Source organism: Lithobates pipiens, unplaced genomic scaffold (genome assembly GCF_037356315.1).
Source record: "Lithobates pipiens isolate NorthernLeopardFrog02 unplaced genomic scaffold, aLitPip1_a1.2 Scaffold_16, whole genome shotgun sequence".
NCBI lineage: Eukaryota > Metazoa > Chordata > Amphibia > Anura > Ranidae > Lithobates > Lithobates pipiens.
Genome location: NW_027507748.1, coordinates 457,064,461 through 457,082,445, shown reverse-complemented (window position 1 = coordinate 457,082,445; position 17,985 = coordinate 457,064,461). Strand labels below are relative to the sequence as shown.

Genomic DNA, 17,985 nt, shown 5'->3' with positions numbered 1-17,985 from the left:
AAATATATTTTGAACATTAAGGGAGAGCTAAGCTGACTGGGTTTAATCCTACATAACAGTGTCAGAGAAATTGTATATGAGCTTGAGAAGAAGCGGTTGCCCACGTGACATGTCACGCTTCATGTAATTCATACTTTGTAATTCATGACAATACTTGGTGGGGTTTTCACCAGTACACCCCTAATGTAGACAGCTGTCTATATTCAACCGTTGTGTGTTTTCTCAATTATTATAATTTTTTTTTAATTCTGTTTTTATATTTATGTCATGTGTTTAATAAAATGTATATCTTTTATCAATAGTGCCTATAAAGTACACTTTTCCAGTTCTATGTTTGTAATATATTCCCTTAGAGAAAGGGATGGGGAAGGGTTGAATGGGTAAATGTCATTTTATGTAGATTGTATGTAAATTAAATTTTTTTCAATAAAGAATACTGAAGTAAAAAAAATAAAAAAAAGTCTGTACGGTACCGGAGATCATTTTAAAAGAGCTACCTATCAGATTTTTCAACATTATCTAAATGCATTATTTTGTTGATTTGACTTTACCAAGTGGTGCATTTTATTAGGATTTATCTTTTTAAATGTGCTTTACTATAACCTTCTCTCAGTGTTATTCTCCTTTATCCATAGGTAGAATATATATTCACAGATAAGACTGGGACGCTGACAGAGAATAATATGGAGTTTATTGAGTGCTGCATTGAAGGTCATGTGTACATACCACATGTAATCTGTAATGGGCAGATCCTTCCTGATTGCCTGGGCATTGACATGATTGATTCTTCACCTGGAGCTGGAGGCAAAGTAAGCTTGTTTTAAATATCCATATTTTATATACAATAATATGGTGCATGAAAGTTGCTTTCGGGGCATTTTTTTCATATCCGGTTGTAGTATTATGGTAGTAATGTTATTGCTTTGGCAAGTTGCTGTTAACCTATTAAATTATAGCACTAAAGCCCCATACACACTATCAGATTTTCTGATGCTTTTTGTCTTCAGGTTTACCAAAACCATATAGTGCAAGGGCCTGCCTGGTTGCATACAAATTGAAACTCCTAAAGTTTGACCTCATATTATATGGTTTTTGTAAATCTGAAGGAAACAAATCAGCAGAAAATCTGATAGTGTGTATGGGGCTTAAAACCTGGCCACGCGCATTTAACGTTTTCTGCCCACTTTGACCCTTGACCCGTATACTATAATATATCTTTAATCTGTGTGTTGGTTCTACTAACTACCAAAGATTTCTGAAAATGTACATAATTCCAGTCAAGAAGTTACCGACTTCTAGCTGTTTATCCAGCTCATCCTCCAAATGATCAATGTCCATATTCTATGAGTAGTAATATATAATCTAATAAACCAAAGACATATATATAGGACTATTGTGCAATATGTGCTTGTTAGCACTGATTTATGTAGCTATCAATCTGGATATTCTAGTTCTTTGCTGTGCCTGATTCATAATGTGTGACACATTAGCTTTGATCCTTCAGCAATATATTTATAATATTTGATATTGGCCTTATTTCTTAGAAATGCATGTGCTGTAGCTCCTTGGATATTTATACTACTTATTATTATTTAGGGTACTTATATAGCAGCGCCAATTTACGCAGTGCTTTACATATACATTGTATATTCACATCGGTCCCTACCCTCAAGGAGCCCACAATCTAAGGTCCCTAACTCGCATTCATATACTAGGGGCAATTTATCTCTTCTCTGGTGATGCAGGAAACAATAAAATCCTGACATGGGGGTTCTTGCTGTGCTTAAAACATGTTTTTTATTCTGTCTGTGCCCCCTACTTTTCATTTCTGTGCCTCCCTCCCACATCCTATCTATTCATTGAATAAAAAGTATCTAAACCTTCTCTCTATTCAAAACCCCAGGAAAGAGAAGATTTGTTCTTCCGTGCTCTCTGTCTGTGCCACACTGTACAGGTGAAAGACGAAGACAACATAGATGGTGAGAGAAAATCCAGTCAGTCTGGGAAATCCAGTGTGTACATTTCCTCCTCACCTGATGAAGTTGCTCTTGTAGAAGGTATACAGAGGTAAGTATCTGAGACTTGGATCAAGTGTGTCAGTGCATCATTGGCAAAACTTTTTTTATGGCATTTCACAGTAATTCTGAATGCTTTTCATTAGAAAACTGTGGTATAGGATTTATAAATGTGTGCATATAGCTTCATTAGAAGTGGTAAACCTTGATGACCAGTGGCAGCATAATTGTACCTCTATATTGGATCAATATGTCATGCACAAAAAGTGCAGGTCAACCCCCCCCCCAAAAAAAAAAGAACAGCATCTCTGTCCTGGGACCCATTCTGTTCAATTTATTCATAAATGATGTAGAGGATGGCATAAATAGCTCGATCTCTGTTTGCTGACAACACAAAAATATGCAGGACAATAATGCAGAAGGATATAGAAACTTTACAAGAGGACCTGAATAAATTAATAGAGTGGGCTACTGCATGGCAAATGAAGTTTAACATTGAGAAATGTAAGGTAATGCACCAAGGGGAGAATGCATAGGGGCTTCCAGGTTGGAGAAGGATCTAGAGGTCCTTGTAGAAGACAGACTGAGCAATAGCATGCAATGCCAAGCTGCAATTACCAAATCCAGCAGAATATTGGCGTGCATTAAAAAGGGAATTTACTCCAGAGATAAGACGATTATTCTACCACTTTATAAAACTCTGATTCGGCCACATATGGAGTATGCCACCCAGTTCTGGTCACCAATCCTCAGAAAGGATGTGCTGGAGAGAGTCCATGAAGGACAACTAAATTATTATGGGGACTGGAGGACCTCAATTATGAGGAATGAATACAAGTGCTAAATGTATTCTCCCTGGAGAAGAGATGCTTGAGAGGAGATATGATTGTGATGTACAAATATCTCCAATGGTGATCCCAGCGTAAGTATGAAACTTTTGAGTCCCAGGAAGTGTAAGAGGACATGGGGCCACACGATGAGACTGGAAGAGAAGTTTAACCTTAAGCCATGTAGGGGGTTTTTCACTGTCAGGGCGGTAAGTATGTGGAACTCTCTTCCATAATCGTTGGTGTCGGCAGGAAGTATGGATAGTTTTAACCTCTTAAAGACCGGCTACCATACATATACTGTGGTAGGAAGGCTCTATTGTGTGAAACTACGTGGCTGTATGTCGCTGCATGCAATGGATACTGTGCGGGTTCAGCAAACTCGATGTCCCCCAGCCACCCGCGATCGCTCCACAGAGAGGCAGAACAGGAATCTGCCTATGTAAACAAGGAAGATCCCCATTCTGACAGGAGACAACACTGAGATTTGCTGTTCCTAGTGATCAAAAAACACTTTTTGTGGATTCATCAGTTTTGCTAATTTAATTTACTTGCATGTTACATTTTGACTTAAAGTAGAACTATAGGCTAAACATTTTTTTTTCCCATTTGGGATAGAGTAAGGGAGGCTTATAACCCCTGATGGGTTATTTTTTTGTCATCTGTGTGCCATAGTCAAAACAGGAAGTGATAGGTAATGCCTGCAAATTAAGAGAATCCCCTGGGGACCACCAGGTCACCAGAACCAGTGTCCCCATTGGAAAATTTTCCCTCCATTATTTTTCTAGAGACAACACAAAATTTGGGACTTTCTTTTACTTTCACTTTCAATGATAATGGTAAACAGGACATATAGAGAGGGTGAATCTCCATAACAGGCACACACAGCAATAAAAACTTACAGGTGTTCATTTCCATCTCCACACTATTCAACATTAAACAAAAGTTTTGCCTTTTAGTTGTACTTTAAATTCCAATTAAACTTTTTTTTGTTGCCCTAAAAGTCCAAATACATTATAAAGTGTAACCCTTGACACCTGCTATTCGTTTTATTTGCTGCCTAAAAGCTTGCCTTTGTCTTGGCAGCATCTCTTTTCACCTTTTCTAGTCTGCCACAAATTACAACTTAATTTATTCTTCAGCAACATCCAATTCCTTTGCCTCCATAGCATGCTTACAGAACACCAATAACTTTTCACAAGGCAGCATAGACTGACACAGGGATGAACCTCTATGCACTCTCTGTCTATTAGGCATGAAGTCAAGTTTTATTTGACATTAAAAAAATATTAACGTGCATGATTATGTTACATAAATGTAACCGTTCTAAATTATGATACATATCTGCATGCGGATTTTGACTTTGTGACCTTCCTTTTCTTTTTCAGACTTGGTTATACATTTCTGAGACTAAAGGACAATTGCTTGGAGATTTGTAATAGAGAAAATGAAATTGAAAGGTACGTTTGAGTCAGCAGGTTAGCCGCAATGTTCTTTTATCGGTGACTTATTACTTACAGTGATAAAGAAAATAAAAAGGGCTAATGAAAATACATTGATAGGGCTGTAAGTGGACATCTAATTTTACAGTTCCTTAGCTCTGTACCACTGATCCATGTGGCTTTATGGCTCGTGTTCAGCGAGAGCCATGAATATTGCTCTAAATGGCAGGCTCACTCCGAAATAGAAACTCATGAATCTAGGTTAAGCTGTTGAAGCATTTACTAGGGAGACATTGGGGGTTATTTACTAAAACTAGAGAGTGCAAAATCTGGTGCAGCTCTGAAAAGACACCAGTCAGCTTCCATGTTTTATTGCCAAAGCTTAATTGAACAAGCTGAAGTTAGAAGCTGATTGGCTACCATCATGCACAGCTCCACCAGATTCTGAGTGCACCAGCTTTAGTAAATCCACCCCATTAATATATTATCATGCTAGATAACTGGCCACTGAACTGAGTGAAGTACACTTCTCTTGTGTTTGTATTTTTATATTTCTACTATAGTAGCTCCAATAATGGATAGAACACTGTCAAAAGCCCCCCCCCCCCCCCCCCACCCATCATGTTTTAAGTATCTCCCCATGTACAGATAGACTGGCAGATCCATTGAAGGAAGTTGAAGAGGGAGCTTTGAAGAACTCAAAAATTAGTGCTAATTAGACAAGTCAAAGGGTCTATGGGTCCTCTGGGTGGCAGGAACACATCTAGACAAAACACAAAAGAAGAGAGTGCAAAGCCTCCCTAGTGTAACTCAGGTTTCATATGGTAACATTGCAATGGTCAAACTCACATTGTGTGAAGATAGATATAGCATTAGGATTCCACTGTGGCCGCATTCTTATAACCCCCCCCAAGATCCAGACAGGGGGAGGGTAAGCCATGGACGTTCAACCTAGGTGCCTGGATCCTGGCAGGGCTGTCCACCACCATGCTCTACATGCAGATCCTGTGTAGCTACGCCCAGTCCAGCCGGTGCTGCTCTTTGAGGACACACAAACCCACACAAGCGGGATACAATGTGGGAAGAAAGTGAGGACGTCACACAGTTGCCATGACAGTGGGTTTTGGAGGCAGGTCATCCTCACTCTCTTCCCCCGTGTCCTGCTCGTGTGAGTTTGTATCCTCGAAGAGCAGCATTGGCTGAGCCGAGCGCATTTGCATTAGAAACTGCATGTTGAGCGTGGTAGTGGATAGCCCAGGATTCGGGCAGCTAGGTTGAACGTCCACGGCTCCCCCTTCCCCTGTCGGGATCTTGAGGTGGTACTAGGAGTGATACCACAGTGAAATTCTTATGCTGTTTCTATCTTCCCACAATGTGAGTTTGACCATTGGAGTGTTTGTAACTTTACCATATTAAAGCTGAGTTACACTGGGGTGACTCTCTTCTTTTGTGTTTTGGCCAAACACTTTCTTGGTTGTTAACTTGCAACTGGAGTAGGGAACATTTACTTACAATCCAAATTCTCTTAATAGTAAATAGAAGAAGCATTCTGTATATCTTGGAGTAAGTGAATGAAGTGCATGCTACCCAACAAAACTTGGATGTTACAAACTAAGCATGGTTAGGGCATCCTGAAGAATTGTGCATACTTCTCATCTGCCCTAAATGCAAGCAACCATTGGAGGGGGGATGGGTGGTCCCAGCACCAGCTCAACTTGCATGTAATATAAAAGGGCCCCTAAGTCCCAAAGGACCCTTGTGCAGATGGACAGTTTTTACAAATTATGTCTACCCCTGAGTGCTTCAGAGCCTGGACAATTTGAAGTGGTTGCAAACCTCAGACCTGAAATATGAACAAAGCATATCCCTCTATAGTGTGTACTTGTCTCTATTCAGAGCACTAAATGTAATTTCTGTCTGCTGCTTTGTTCCTTTGCTATCAACATGAATAACCTCTGACAAGTTTTCTTGACACCAAGGGAAAAATGGTGACCTCCAGCTAATTGACAGCCTCAGCTCTTTTCCTGAGTGCTGGGTATAGGGGGTGTGTCCCTTCCCTCCAATCAGCTCTCAGAGCTCTCCTCACTGAGCTCTGCAGCGTGTAATGCCCCATACACACTATCAGATTTTCTGCAGATTTTTTTCCTTCAGATTTACCAAAACAATAAAATGAGGTCAAACCTTAGGAGTTTCGATTTGTATGCAATCAGGCAGGCCCTTGCACTACATGGGTTTGGTAAAACTGAAGGAAAAAATCAGCAGAAAATCTGATAGTGTGTATGAGGCTTTACTTTACTCTCTCCGCCCCCTTTTTGTCTGAACTCTCAGACAAGTTTTATAGATTCAGTACTTTGAATGGCTGTAGAGAAGAGAAGACTGCAGATGGAGAGGTACAATTTATGTAGGAGGATTTGTTTCATCCGTGAAACACCTGAAGCTAGTCACTTCACTGGTTATTTATAGCTTAGATTATGATCTCTGTAATCATTCTTGATTTATATTTGTGTATAAATAAAGATATACATTTTATATGCTAATATAATTGTTATTGCATCCTTGGCACTTAAAAAAAATACCACTAATAACAATGTTTGTATGTATATGGTTTTCCAAAATATGCGGCTGATGCTATACAGTTAATATTTGTGTCTGTTTAGCTGAAAGTTCTTATTTTTCTTTTAAATGTTATGTCTTTAAATCCTCAGATTTGAATTGCTACATGTTTTAACATTTGATTCTGTGAGGAGGCGTATGAGCGTCATAGTGAAATCATGCACAGGTACACCGTGTCTACATTGTTTGGTTTATCATTATCAATCCCACTGTTTTTATGTTGTAAATACCAGGTCTATTAAATCACTATATGAATTCAGAATGTAACAAAAAACATGTTTCATGACTGTGAGAACTTGAATTTCAGATCATTTCTGTGTCCTTAGGCTGAAAGGTGTGGAAGGGTGGATATGACATCAAGGTGAAATGTAGGGTCGTTGAATGTGTTAGTCAAATAGCTACATGTTGCTTGTATACCTCTAAGGGTGCAGCCAGCACTGCCTAGTGGGAATAAAAACTCACAAGACCACGGTAGCCATGCGAAACACTGAGTGACCATAATTGCAGACTTGAAAATGAAAATCCTGTGCTCCCTACATTGCGCATGGACTAGATTATTATTATTATTTTTTTTTTTTACTTTATACCAAACAAGATGTTTCTTGAATTTTGCAAATGGATTTGCTTTATGTGATTTATTATGATTATGTAAACACTGTTTTGTCACAAGTAGTAATTAAAGCCTGCTAATGGAGAATTGTATTATAGCTAGCAGTACAGAAAGTAACTAGTGAGGAAATATATTGTGTAATGCTAAAAGGCAAATTAGACTTTGCACAAAGAGCATTGCAACATTTCATGTCTTAGGGATGTGTTCATCAAATCAAAATGAGAGGCTAGGCTTAGAATAACTTCCTATGGTTTGCATAAGTCAGGGTGTCAAACTCAATTTCATCGTGGGCCGCATCAGCATTACGATTGTCCTCAAAAGGGCCGGGTGTATCTGTAAGATTAGATGTCCAGCGCATCCCTTCCCTTTTATATTAGATGTCAAGAGCCACCCCACCATCAGAAGTTGAGTCCCATACTCTCCATAACATCACAGTGCACCCCCTTAACTTATGCTGCTGCTGGGAAGAAGGTGGATGCATTGCTTGAAAATAGGGGTCTGGAGGAGGACCAGAGGAGGGCTGGAGCTCTCTTGCAGCTGCAGGAGAGGTGTGAGGGCTACGTGAAATGGCCTGGAGGGCCGGATTTGGACCGTGGGCCTTGTGTTTGACACCCGTGGCATAAGTTATTTGTATTCATAGGTTTTGTGATACAAGTTAATGGAATTGTACAGTATCAGCAATAAATCAAAAACGTTATGGTGCTGGTGATTATCTCATAGATATCTTCTCCAATCATGTATTCCAAAACCTATTTTAGAGCTGCTAGGGCACTTAGAGCTGTTCAGTAGTCTTTGATCTGGTGCAGCTCTCAAAAATCCTTTTGTCTGGGTTTTTAGAGCGCTCCATCATTGTGACAAATAAAGAAAAAACTGTTGCCCTGGCAAGAAGGATGTAAAGTATGTTTCAGTATCTTGTTTTTAGTATTAGTAAAGCCTTTTCTACATTTTGCAGTGAGAAAATTCTTATGGAAAAAAATATTGCTACTTCATAATTTTCTTGATTTATAGCAAAATGGTAATGTGACATTTACACCTAAAATAAAGCAGCTAAGCTGCAAGCATCATTTGCAAGAGTGTCAAGAAAGGCAGACGTATATACAGTACAGATCACTGAGATCAATTATAGTTTCAGTGAATTCTTTGCAATTCATAGTGAAGAGAACCGTACCTGCTGAAGAATGACTGCATCCGCTACTGCGCGTCCACACAGACCTCTATACAAAGCACTGATTAATGTTATATCCGATAAAAATAGCAGAAAACAAGCGCTCCGAAATGGTATTAAGGGTAGTGCTCCGAAATGGTATTAAGGGTAGTGCTCCAAGAGGGTATTAAGGGTCGTGCTCGAAAATGGTATTAAGGGTCGTGCTCCAAAATGGTATTAAGGGTCGTGCTCCAAAATGGTATTAAGGGTCGTGCTCCAAGATGGTATTAAGGGTCGTGCTCCAAGATGGTATTAAGGGTCGTGCTCCAAAATAGTATTAAGGGTCGTGCTCCAAAATGGTATTAAGGGTCGTGCTCCAAAATGGTATTAAGGGTCGTGCTCCAAAATGGTATTAAGGGTCGTGCTCCAAGATGGTATTAAGGGTAGTGCTCCAAGATGGTATTAAGGGTAGTGCTCCAAGAGGGTATTAAGGGTCGTGCTCCAAAATGGTATTAAGGGTCGTGCTCCAAAATGGTATTAAGGGTCGTGCTCCAAAATGGTATTAAGGGTCGTGCTCCAAGATGGTATTAAGGGTCGTGCTCCAAGATGGTATTAAGGGTAGTGCTCCAAGATGGTATTAAGGGTAGTGCTCCAAGAGGGTATTAAGGGTCGTGCTCCAAAATGGTATTAAGGGTCGTGCTCCAAAATGGTATTAAGGGTCGTGCTCCAAAATGGTATTAAGGGTCGTGCTCCAAGATGGTATTAAGGGTCGTGCTCCAAGATGGTATTAAGGGTCGTGCTCCAAGATGGTATTAAGGGTAGTGCTCCAAGAGGGTATTAAGGGTCGTGCTCCAAAATGGTATTAAGAGTCGTGCTCCAAAATGGTATTAAGGGTCGTGCTCCAAGATGGTTTTAAGGGTCGTGCTCCAAGATGGTATTAAGGGTCGTGCTCCAAGATGGTATTAAGGGTAGTGCTCCAAGAGGGTATTAAGGGTAGTGCTCCAAGAGGGTATTAAGGGTAGGGCTCCAAGAGGGTATTAAGGGTCGTGCTCCAAAATGGTATTAAGGGTCGTGCTCCAAAATGGTATTAAGGGTCGTGCTCCAAGATGGTATTAAGGGTCGTGCTCCAAGATGGTATTAAGGGTAGTGCTCCAAGATGGTATTAAGGGTAGTGCTCCAAGAGGGTATTAAGGGTAGTGCTCCAACAGGGTATTAAGGGTCGTGCTCCAAAATGGTATTAAGGGTCGTGCTCCAAAATGGCATTAAGGGTCATTGAGGAATGGGCCGGCAACCCAATAAAAAGGAAAAAAAACAATGTCCGGGAGTATAGTAAATACATAGGTTGGAAGGACACAGCTCAATATATTGAATCTTTTTTGAAGGATTTACACACTTTACACCAACAAGCAGAAAATTCTGACCTTGCATTTGGTGATTATCCACCAGCATTATAAAGATTGACCAGTGAGGTGTGACAATGGAATACATTTCCTGTATAGTTTTTACATGTCCGTGAGGAGTATTTATGATTTATGTTATGAGTAGCAGGAAATGCATATAAATTCTAAATCAATAAGGGAATATATAAAGCAGTGATTATATAAGCATTTGTTGAAGTAAATCTGTAAAAAGGAGAGAGAAAGACATAGGCGCCATTCATTTTAATGGAAGAAGGTGCTTTAAAAAACTCACATTTGAGGTATTTGTATGAAGGCACAAGAATGTCCAATGGATCGCGCTGTCACTGTCCAGGTTGTCTGCTGCAAACAGGTCTCGCTAGTCCGGTTGAGCCGGCGTCCTTTCCAGCAGGAGTGTTTGACGCTTGAGCGTGATCCAAACCGAGGGTTGGGGGACCGAAGGAGAGGGCTGGAGTGCAGGGCACAGCAGGGTGGCATCATGGACAGGCTTTCAACGCATTTTGGAGCATGCGCACTGGAAGGATGTGCACAGTGCACGCTCCTTTGTCAAGCTAGGGAAATTCGGCTGATGTCAGCCTTTTTATGTGCCTCGGAAGTGCTGCCATCTAGCGGGGGAACATAGGAAGTTCTTTCCACATGCAATAGTAGTCTTATGCAGTCATAATCTATATTAGTGTTTCTCAACCTTTTTACCATTGGGGAACCCCTGGCAAAAAGTCTGAGATCTCAGGGAACCCCTGAAATAATGTTCAGATCTACAGCTCATGAAACATCGGTGTGATTAGCGAGCTGTTATATAACAACAATTGTTTCAAGAAATAGCATTAAATAATAGAGAAAAAAAGTATTAAAATGTACCTATTTTATGTGAAATGTGTACTTTTTTTTCTGCACAGCTGCTCATTATAGGGCACACAGCAGAACATGGGGCACATCGGCATACAGCAAAGCATGGGGCACATTGAAGGGCACACAGCAGAACATGGGGCACATCATGGGGCATACAGCAGATAAAGGGGCATACAGCAGAGTACAGGGAACATTACGGAGCTCACAGCAGAGCATGGGGCACATAATAAGGGCACACAGCAGAAAATGGGGAACATCATGGGGCGGACAGCAGAAAATGGGGTACATCCATGGGGCACACAGCAGAACACGAGGAACAGAATGGGGCACATTAAGGGACACACAGCAGGGCACATGGCACATTACAGGGCTCACAGCAGGGCATGGGGCATATCGTGGGGCATATCGTGGGGCATACAGCAGAACATGGGGAACAAGGGGCATACAGCAGGGCACAGTGCAGAACATGTGGAACATCAAGGGACACACAGCAGGGCACATGAAACATCATCAAACATCACGGGGCTCACAGCAGGGCATTGGGCACATTGAAAAACATACAGCAGAAAATGGGGCTCACAGCAGAATAAGGGGCACACAGCAGAAAACGGAGATCATAGCGCACACAGTAGAAAATGGGAGACATCATGGGCCAAGCAGCAGAAAATGGGCCACATCGTAGGGCACACAGGATATGGGGCACATCAGGGGGCACACAGCAGAACATGGGGCTCGCACAGCAGGACACAGGGCAGATTTTGGGGCTCACAGCAGAACATAGGGCACATTATGGGCCCACAGCAGGACACAGGGCAGATTATGGGGCTCACAGCAGGACACAGGGCACATCAAGGGGCAAACAGCAGAGCACATGGCACATTACAGGTACATAGCAGGGCATGGGTCATACCACAGGCACATGACAGGGCATGAGGAACATTACATGCACATGCCAGGGCATGGGGCACATTACAGGCACATGGCAGGGCATGAGGCACATGGCAGGGCACATCAGAAGCTCACAGCAGGGCATGGGGCAAACTGGTACACTGTTGTAGTAATTTTAATGCAGAGTAACGTGGGGAATTGGCTGTAAGAAGTCTTCTCCTATATCGCGCTGCTCCCCACCGGCCCCTCCTCTCTTCTTCTTGTCCATCTCAGGTGATGTCACAAGCTGTTTGGGTGGATGGGAGGAAAGGAGGGGCCGGCGGGGAGCAGTGCGATATGAGAGAAGACTTATTACAGCCGCTTCCACAGCTGCTCTGCATGTGTTAATGGAGACCCGATCTACCCGTCAGCTGTCTGTGATTGATGGGTAGATCACCGCAGAACCCCTGGGTACTTCTTGCAGAACCCCGGTTGAGAAACACTGATCTATATAGTTATATATGTCTCTCTTTACTTAGAGGACACACTTGACTTGCATAAAAATCAACCATGGGTCATTAAAAAGAATACATTTGGATAAATAAATAAAACAATAAATGAACAACATTATATAATGTCCAAAACTATATAAACCATGCAAATAAAATACATTTGTATAAAAATGATTAGATGCATATACATACACATAAATATACATATATGGATTGGTCACCTAATGAATTAAAAGTAAATTTAAATTTAGGATTTGTTGATGGTAGATTTAAACTTGAAGCATGGAAAAATATAAAATGATTTGATTAAATAAATATATATTACATTATTTGATATATGGAAATCTATATGCTCAGTATATTTTGTGAGCACAATTGTTTAAGATGTAGAAACCGGAAAGCATATATTGTCTTGTGCTCAAAATAAAATATGTGTATTATTATTTAAAATGTAGAGGCTGGGAAGTATATACTAAATAAGAGTTATGCTGTAGATATGGAAATAATAATGTAATATTTGGGTATGGACCTAAAATAGTTGGCAGAATATGGGATATGGTTCAGTGTGGTAGTTACTTACTATATAGCAGGGTTGCCCGCCACCCCTGTCACACCTGGTAAAAAGAAGAAAGGGGATATTGATTAGACCAGAAGTTATAGTATGGTGGATACTTCTAGCTCTTCATTAATTCCTCCTGGTGACAACGTACCTAGAGAGTATATCCAATAGGTCTCGCGTTTACAGCCTATGGAATCTCTCTGCTTCAGATACATTTTTTGGCATTTGTTCTATAATCCAAACTTCTAACCCTTCTGTGGACATATTATGGTAATTTGCAAAGTGGCAGGAGACTCCGTTTGTCCTTACCAAACTCTATCTTTTTGCGATGTTCACCATATCTTTGGCGGAGTGGACGTATGGTGCATCCTACATACAGTAGATGGCAAGGGCAAGTGAGGTAATACACAACGTGATCTGAACCACAGTTGTATAAGTCTCTTATGGTATGTATCTTTCCCTTGGTAGCAAATTGTTTTTTGCCTTGTTCATGAAACCACAAGTCTTGCATAGTGGTTTCTTACATTGAAACATTCCTTTTAGTGGAATTAAACAGCTATGTGGAGCAATAGTTTTCTGTTGGTGTTTTAGTTTGCTAGGTGCAATCTTATTCTTTAAATTTGGCGCCTTTTTGTATGTTACTCTGGGCATGTGTGGTAGGAGAGGTTTGAGATGTGGGTCCTCCAATAGTATCGGCCAATGTTTCCTAAAGAGTGCTTCCGTCTTTTTAAAATCGGTGTGGAATTTGGTGATAAAGCGAGTGGTTTGGTCAAGGGTGTCTTTTTTTTTTTTTTTTGGTCCATTTTGTAGGTAGTATTTATAGGCCTCGTTGACAAGAGACTCTGGATAACCTTTTATCCTTGAGTTTGTTTTTGAGTACGAGGCATTGTTCTGTATAGTCTGTGGTCTTGGTATAGTTTTGTGTCGGTCAACAAAACTGACCTTTAGGAATGTTGTTAGTCCACTTGTGGTAGTGGCAACTCTTATAATGAAGCAAAAAATTGCCAGCCATGGGCTTGTAATAGTTTTTCGCACGTATCTCATCATTAATATGGTATAAAATCTAAATCAAACGCTAACCTCTCTGGATCTTTGACATAGTTGAAGGAAAGGCTGTGTGGGTTGTTATTGAATAGGAGACAAAATCATTGATAACATCACCAGAATCATACCAGATAATGATGATGTCATCAATGTACCTCCCATAGAATATTATATGTTTCAGATGGGGGTTATTCCTGCAGATGTAGTTGTGCTCCCATAGACCCATAGCCAAGTTTGCATATGAGAGCACAAAGTTAGCGCCCATGGCTGTCCCTTTTATTTGCAAGTAGTATTGGTTTTGAAAATGAAAATTATGGGTCATACAATCTGGTACAGTCAAGTATTTATGGATTTTTGGAATATGGTAGAAGTATGGTGTGTAGTAGAAGTCTCTGCATAAAAAGGAAGCTTCTACTTTGTTAATGATTTTTTGTTGAGTGGCCTGATTGATTAATATATTGATCTCGGACTTGTATTTGGGCAGGGGATTATTGCTCAATTTAAAGTAGGTCGTACGACCCGCATGTAAACAGTCTGCTTCCTCAATGTAGTTGACGCGATCCTGTATAACAATTCCACCGCCTTTATCTGCGGTTTTAATTGCTGTGTTTTCCTGAGGGGTAAAGCAACCAAGTTCTAATTGGTGTGATGTTGTGTGTAAGCCCATCTTTTTTTTAGATAAGAGAATACCATGTTGTAAAAAGCTGTGGTCCTTTAGATCGTTACAGATTTTGATTTTAATATTGAATGTATCGCTGGTGGAGAAGTATGTAGATGTTGTGTAGATAAGTCGAGACCAGTGTATGAGTCATCATGATATAGTTGCTCTAATATATCAATCATGTAATTTCAAAATATATGATAATATGGTTAAAGTAAATCGGCACTGAGGAAATCGTGTAGGCAGCCATTCATAGTTTTAGCCCTAAATATGACTTATTTTGTTTTAAGCTTATTCAAGGGAAGTGAATACTAAAGCCAGGGACAGCCAGGCAGCTAGCATTGTCCTAAGGCAGTCAGCAATGGCAGCCTCCAAGTCATGTTACAGATTTCCTTTAACCATTGCAGCCAACCTGGTTTTAATTTAGTGTGATCGAACTAGGGAGTTTTGCTGCTGCTTATTGCAATAGATTATGAACATAATAAATGCCCCATGCCTTATTAAATCTGACCTATTTTTAACCATCTTGCTTGGATGGATAAATAGTGCTAAAAGTGCAAAAACAATTTTTACATTTTCTGAACAAACAGCTTTTCCAGTTCTCCCTTCAGCGTTGATGACATATGACCAACACTAAAGTTCACAGAGCGGCATTTTCTCTAGGAACCACATAGCCCTGTTACTCTTTATTCACTTTAAGACCGCATTTCTGTATTAGTCCATTTGAATTAGATCTGATGATTTGTAGCATAGTTTTAATTGCATGTATAGCTATTTTTATATCTGTGTATGTGTGTGTGTGTGTGTGTATGTGTATGTGTGTGTATATATATATATATATATATATATATATATATATATATATATATATATATATATATATATATATATATATATATATATATATATAAAATAAAATGTCTTATGTATTCTTGGAATAACAATTCCACTTCACAATGTTATCTTTGGCTATTACTAAAGAACCAGTGATTGTTTCTGCAGGTGAAATTATCCTGTTTTGTAAAGGAGCAGACTCTTCTATATTTCCCAGAGTCAGGGAAGGGAAGGTTGACCAAATACGAGCCAGAGTTGAACGCAATGCTGTGGTAATACATTTTAATACTGCACCTAACCAACTGTTTCTGTATGAGCGTTCTTAGTGACCTAAAATATAACTCCACTCAAGACGCTGTTATTTTTTAATGGAAAGATTCAGGAAAAATAAATTGCTGTATGTGACCACCTTAGTAAGATGTTTCATCTTTTTCTGTCTTTTTGACGCCACAACAAGAAATAAGTAAAGTGGTTGTCACTAGGAGAAAGACACATGGGAGAAGTTCTAACTCTTACCTATCTTACTGAAGAAAGTTTGTTTTGTTGCAATCCATGTACCTACTTTCCCATCACTTCCTGTCCTGGCAGAAAGGAAATCCCTGGTGTGGACAAAAACAAAAAATAAAAACAGAAGTTTTATCTAGGGTTGCCACCTCATCCCTTTTAAACCCAATCACATATTAATTACACAGGTTCTTCGGTTCATTGAGGTGGTAAACTCACTTGGTGCCTTATCTGCATTAAATTAGCCTCAGAACCTGTGTAATTCATATGTGTTTGGTTTTAAAGGGATGAGGTGGCAACCCTAGTTCCATAACGTCCCTATTCTGTCTAAAAATAAAAACAAAGGGGTATCTGGAGTTCTTGATTTATAAACTGATATTCAAGAGACTGTTTATCCAGGCAAAATCCATTTGCTTTCGTGGGATCAAGAAGGTTTTTTTTTCCCCCCACTAAAGTAAATTGGACCATGTGTTTTTTTTTGTTTTTTTTTTGGTGGTTTTTTTCCCTTCCTCTGAATTATCTGTGGGTATAGGGATCTGTCTATAGAGATTTTCTACTTAGTCTATGTATTTATTTTTTCTGATGGTTGAACTAGATGGACTTGTGTCTTTTTTAAACTTCCTATGTAAGCTGAGGGACAAGGGTGGGCCTAAAGGACAACTGTTTACAAGTAAAAACCACATGCTAGGACAGAATGGAAGCCCACAATAAGATCTGGGAATTATGGCATCTCCAGGAGGACCCATCCTGGGCTTGTAAACAAGCTGTTATGATGACCCTTTACTCTTAGCCCTTGTACACACGGTCGGAAATTCCGACAACAAAATCCGTCAAATTTTGTCTGACGGATTTTGTCCGAAACTTGTGTTGCATACACACGGTCGGACAAAGTTGTCGGAAAATCCGATCATACGTAACGTGATGACGTTATTTCGTTACGACGGGACTACGTTCAGGCTAGTAGCCAATAGCTTTGGTCTAGGAATTTGATCTGAGCATGCATGGCACTTTGTCTGATCGGAATTCTCTACACACAATCGGACAAAGTCCGATCGGATCATGTTGTCGGAAAGTTTTATAGCCCAGCTCTAAAACTTTGTCCGTCGGATATTCCGATGGAAACAGTCCGATGGAGCCCACACACAGTCGGATTAACCGACAACACGGTCCGATCGGACATTTTTCGTCGGAATGTCCGACCGTGTGTACAAGGGCTTAGGCCGCGTACACACGCGCGGACTGTTCGCCCAACTTTGTCCGTCCAACAGTTTCGGCAAACAGTCCGCTCAAACTTAGCATGGACGGACATGGCCACACACGACGGACGAACAGTTTGCTGAAACCGTGCGCGATGACGTGAACGGCACGCACGACGGATCGAAAATTTCGACGTCCAATACACTGCAATGCAACCTTCCGACGTGGAAATCCTTTCTGAGCATGCGCGAGACTTAGTTGGCCGAACAAGCCTACACACGAGCGAACAGTCCGCTGAAACCTTGTTTCAGCGGACAGTTTTTCGGAATTTCCGTAAGACCTTGTTCGGCCAACTGTCCGCTGAAACTGTCCGCTGAAGCCCCACACACGAGCGGACTGTCCGCCCAAACACTGTTCAGCGGACAAGGTTGGGCGAACAGTCCGCCCGTGTGTACGCGGCCTTACTCTTTCTTACTTTCCTTCTATTTTTTGTTTTCCATGATTCATTTTTAAGTCATATCAGTTGCTATTCAGCGCTATAATGTTCCACAGTAATATTGCCTTAGCATAAAATATGCTATTCATGATAGTTATGACCATGATTAATTCACAAAGTCTTTACTGTTTAAAAAGCGCTTTTTGTGAAAATTGCGCTTACAATTTTGAATGTCTTTTTCCTTTGTTTTCTTGGTAAAAATAAATGAAATCTGTTATTTAAAAAAAACTCAAATAAAACACATGCTATTACATTTATTAGAGGGAGCACTGGGGTTTTACTAAAACTGGAGAGTGCAAAATCTGGTGCAGCTCTGCATAGAAACCAATCAGCTTCCAGTTTTTTTTCTTTGTCAAAATGTAACCATTTGCTTACTGGCCAATTCTGACACTT

At 40.3% G+C, this 17,985-nt stretch overlaps 1 protein-coding gene across 6 annotated transcripts in view; it reads left to right on the top strand.

Moving 5' to 3' along the window:
- ATP11A (ATPase phospholipid transporting 11A) overlaps nt 1-17,985 on the top strand; it is a 241,603-nt gene that overhangs the window by 157,872 nt on the left and 65,746 nt on the right. For all 6 annotated transcript variants that reach the window (XM_077482875.1, XM_077482874.1, XM_077482876.1 and 3 more), the window contains exons 13-17: nt 636-809; nt 1,904-2,067; nt 4,231-4,302; nt 6,990-7,063; nt 15,564-15,667. In XM_077482875.1, the coding sequence (XP_077339001.1) occupies nt 636-809; nt 1,904-2,067; nt 4,231-4,302; nt 6,990-7,063; nt 15,564-15,667 (588 nt within the window). The remainder of the gene's footprint in view (nt 1-635; nt 810-1,903; nt 2,068-4,230; nt 4,303-6,989; nt 7,064-15,563; nt 15,668-17,985) is intronic.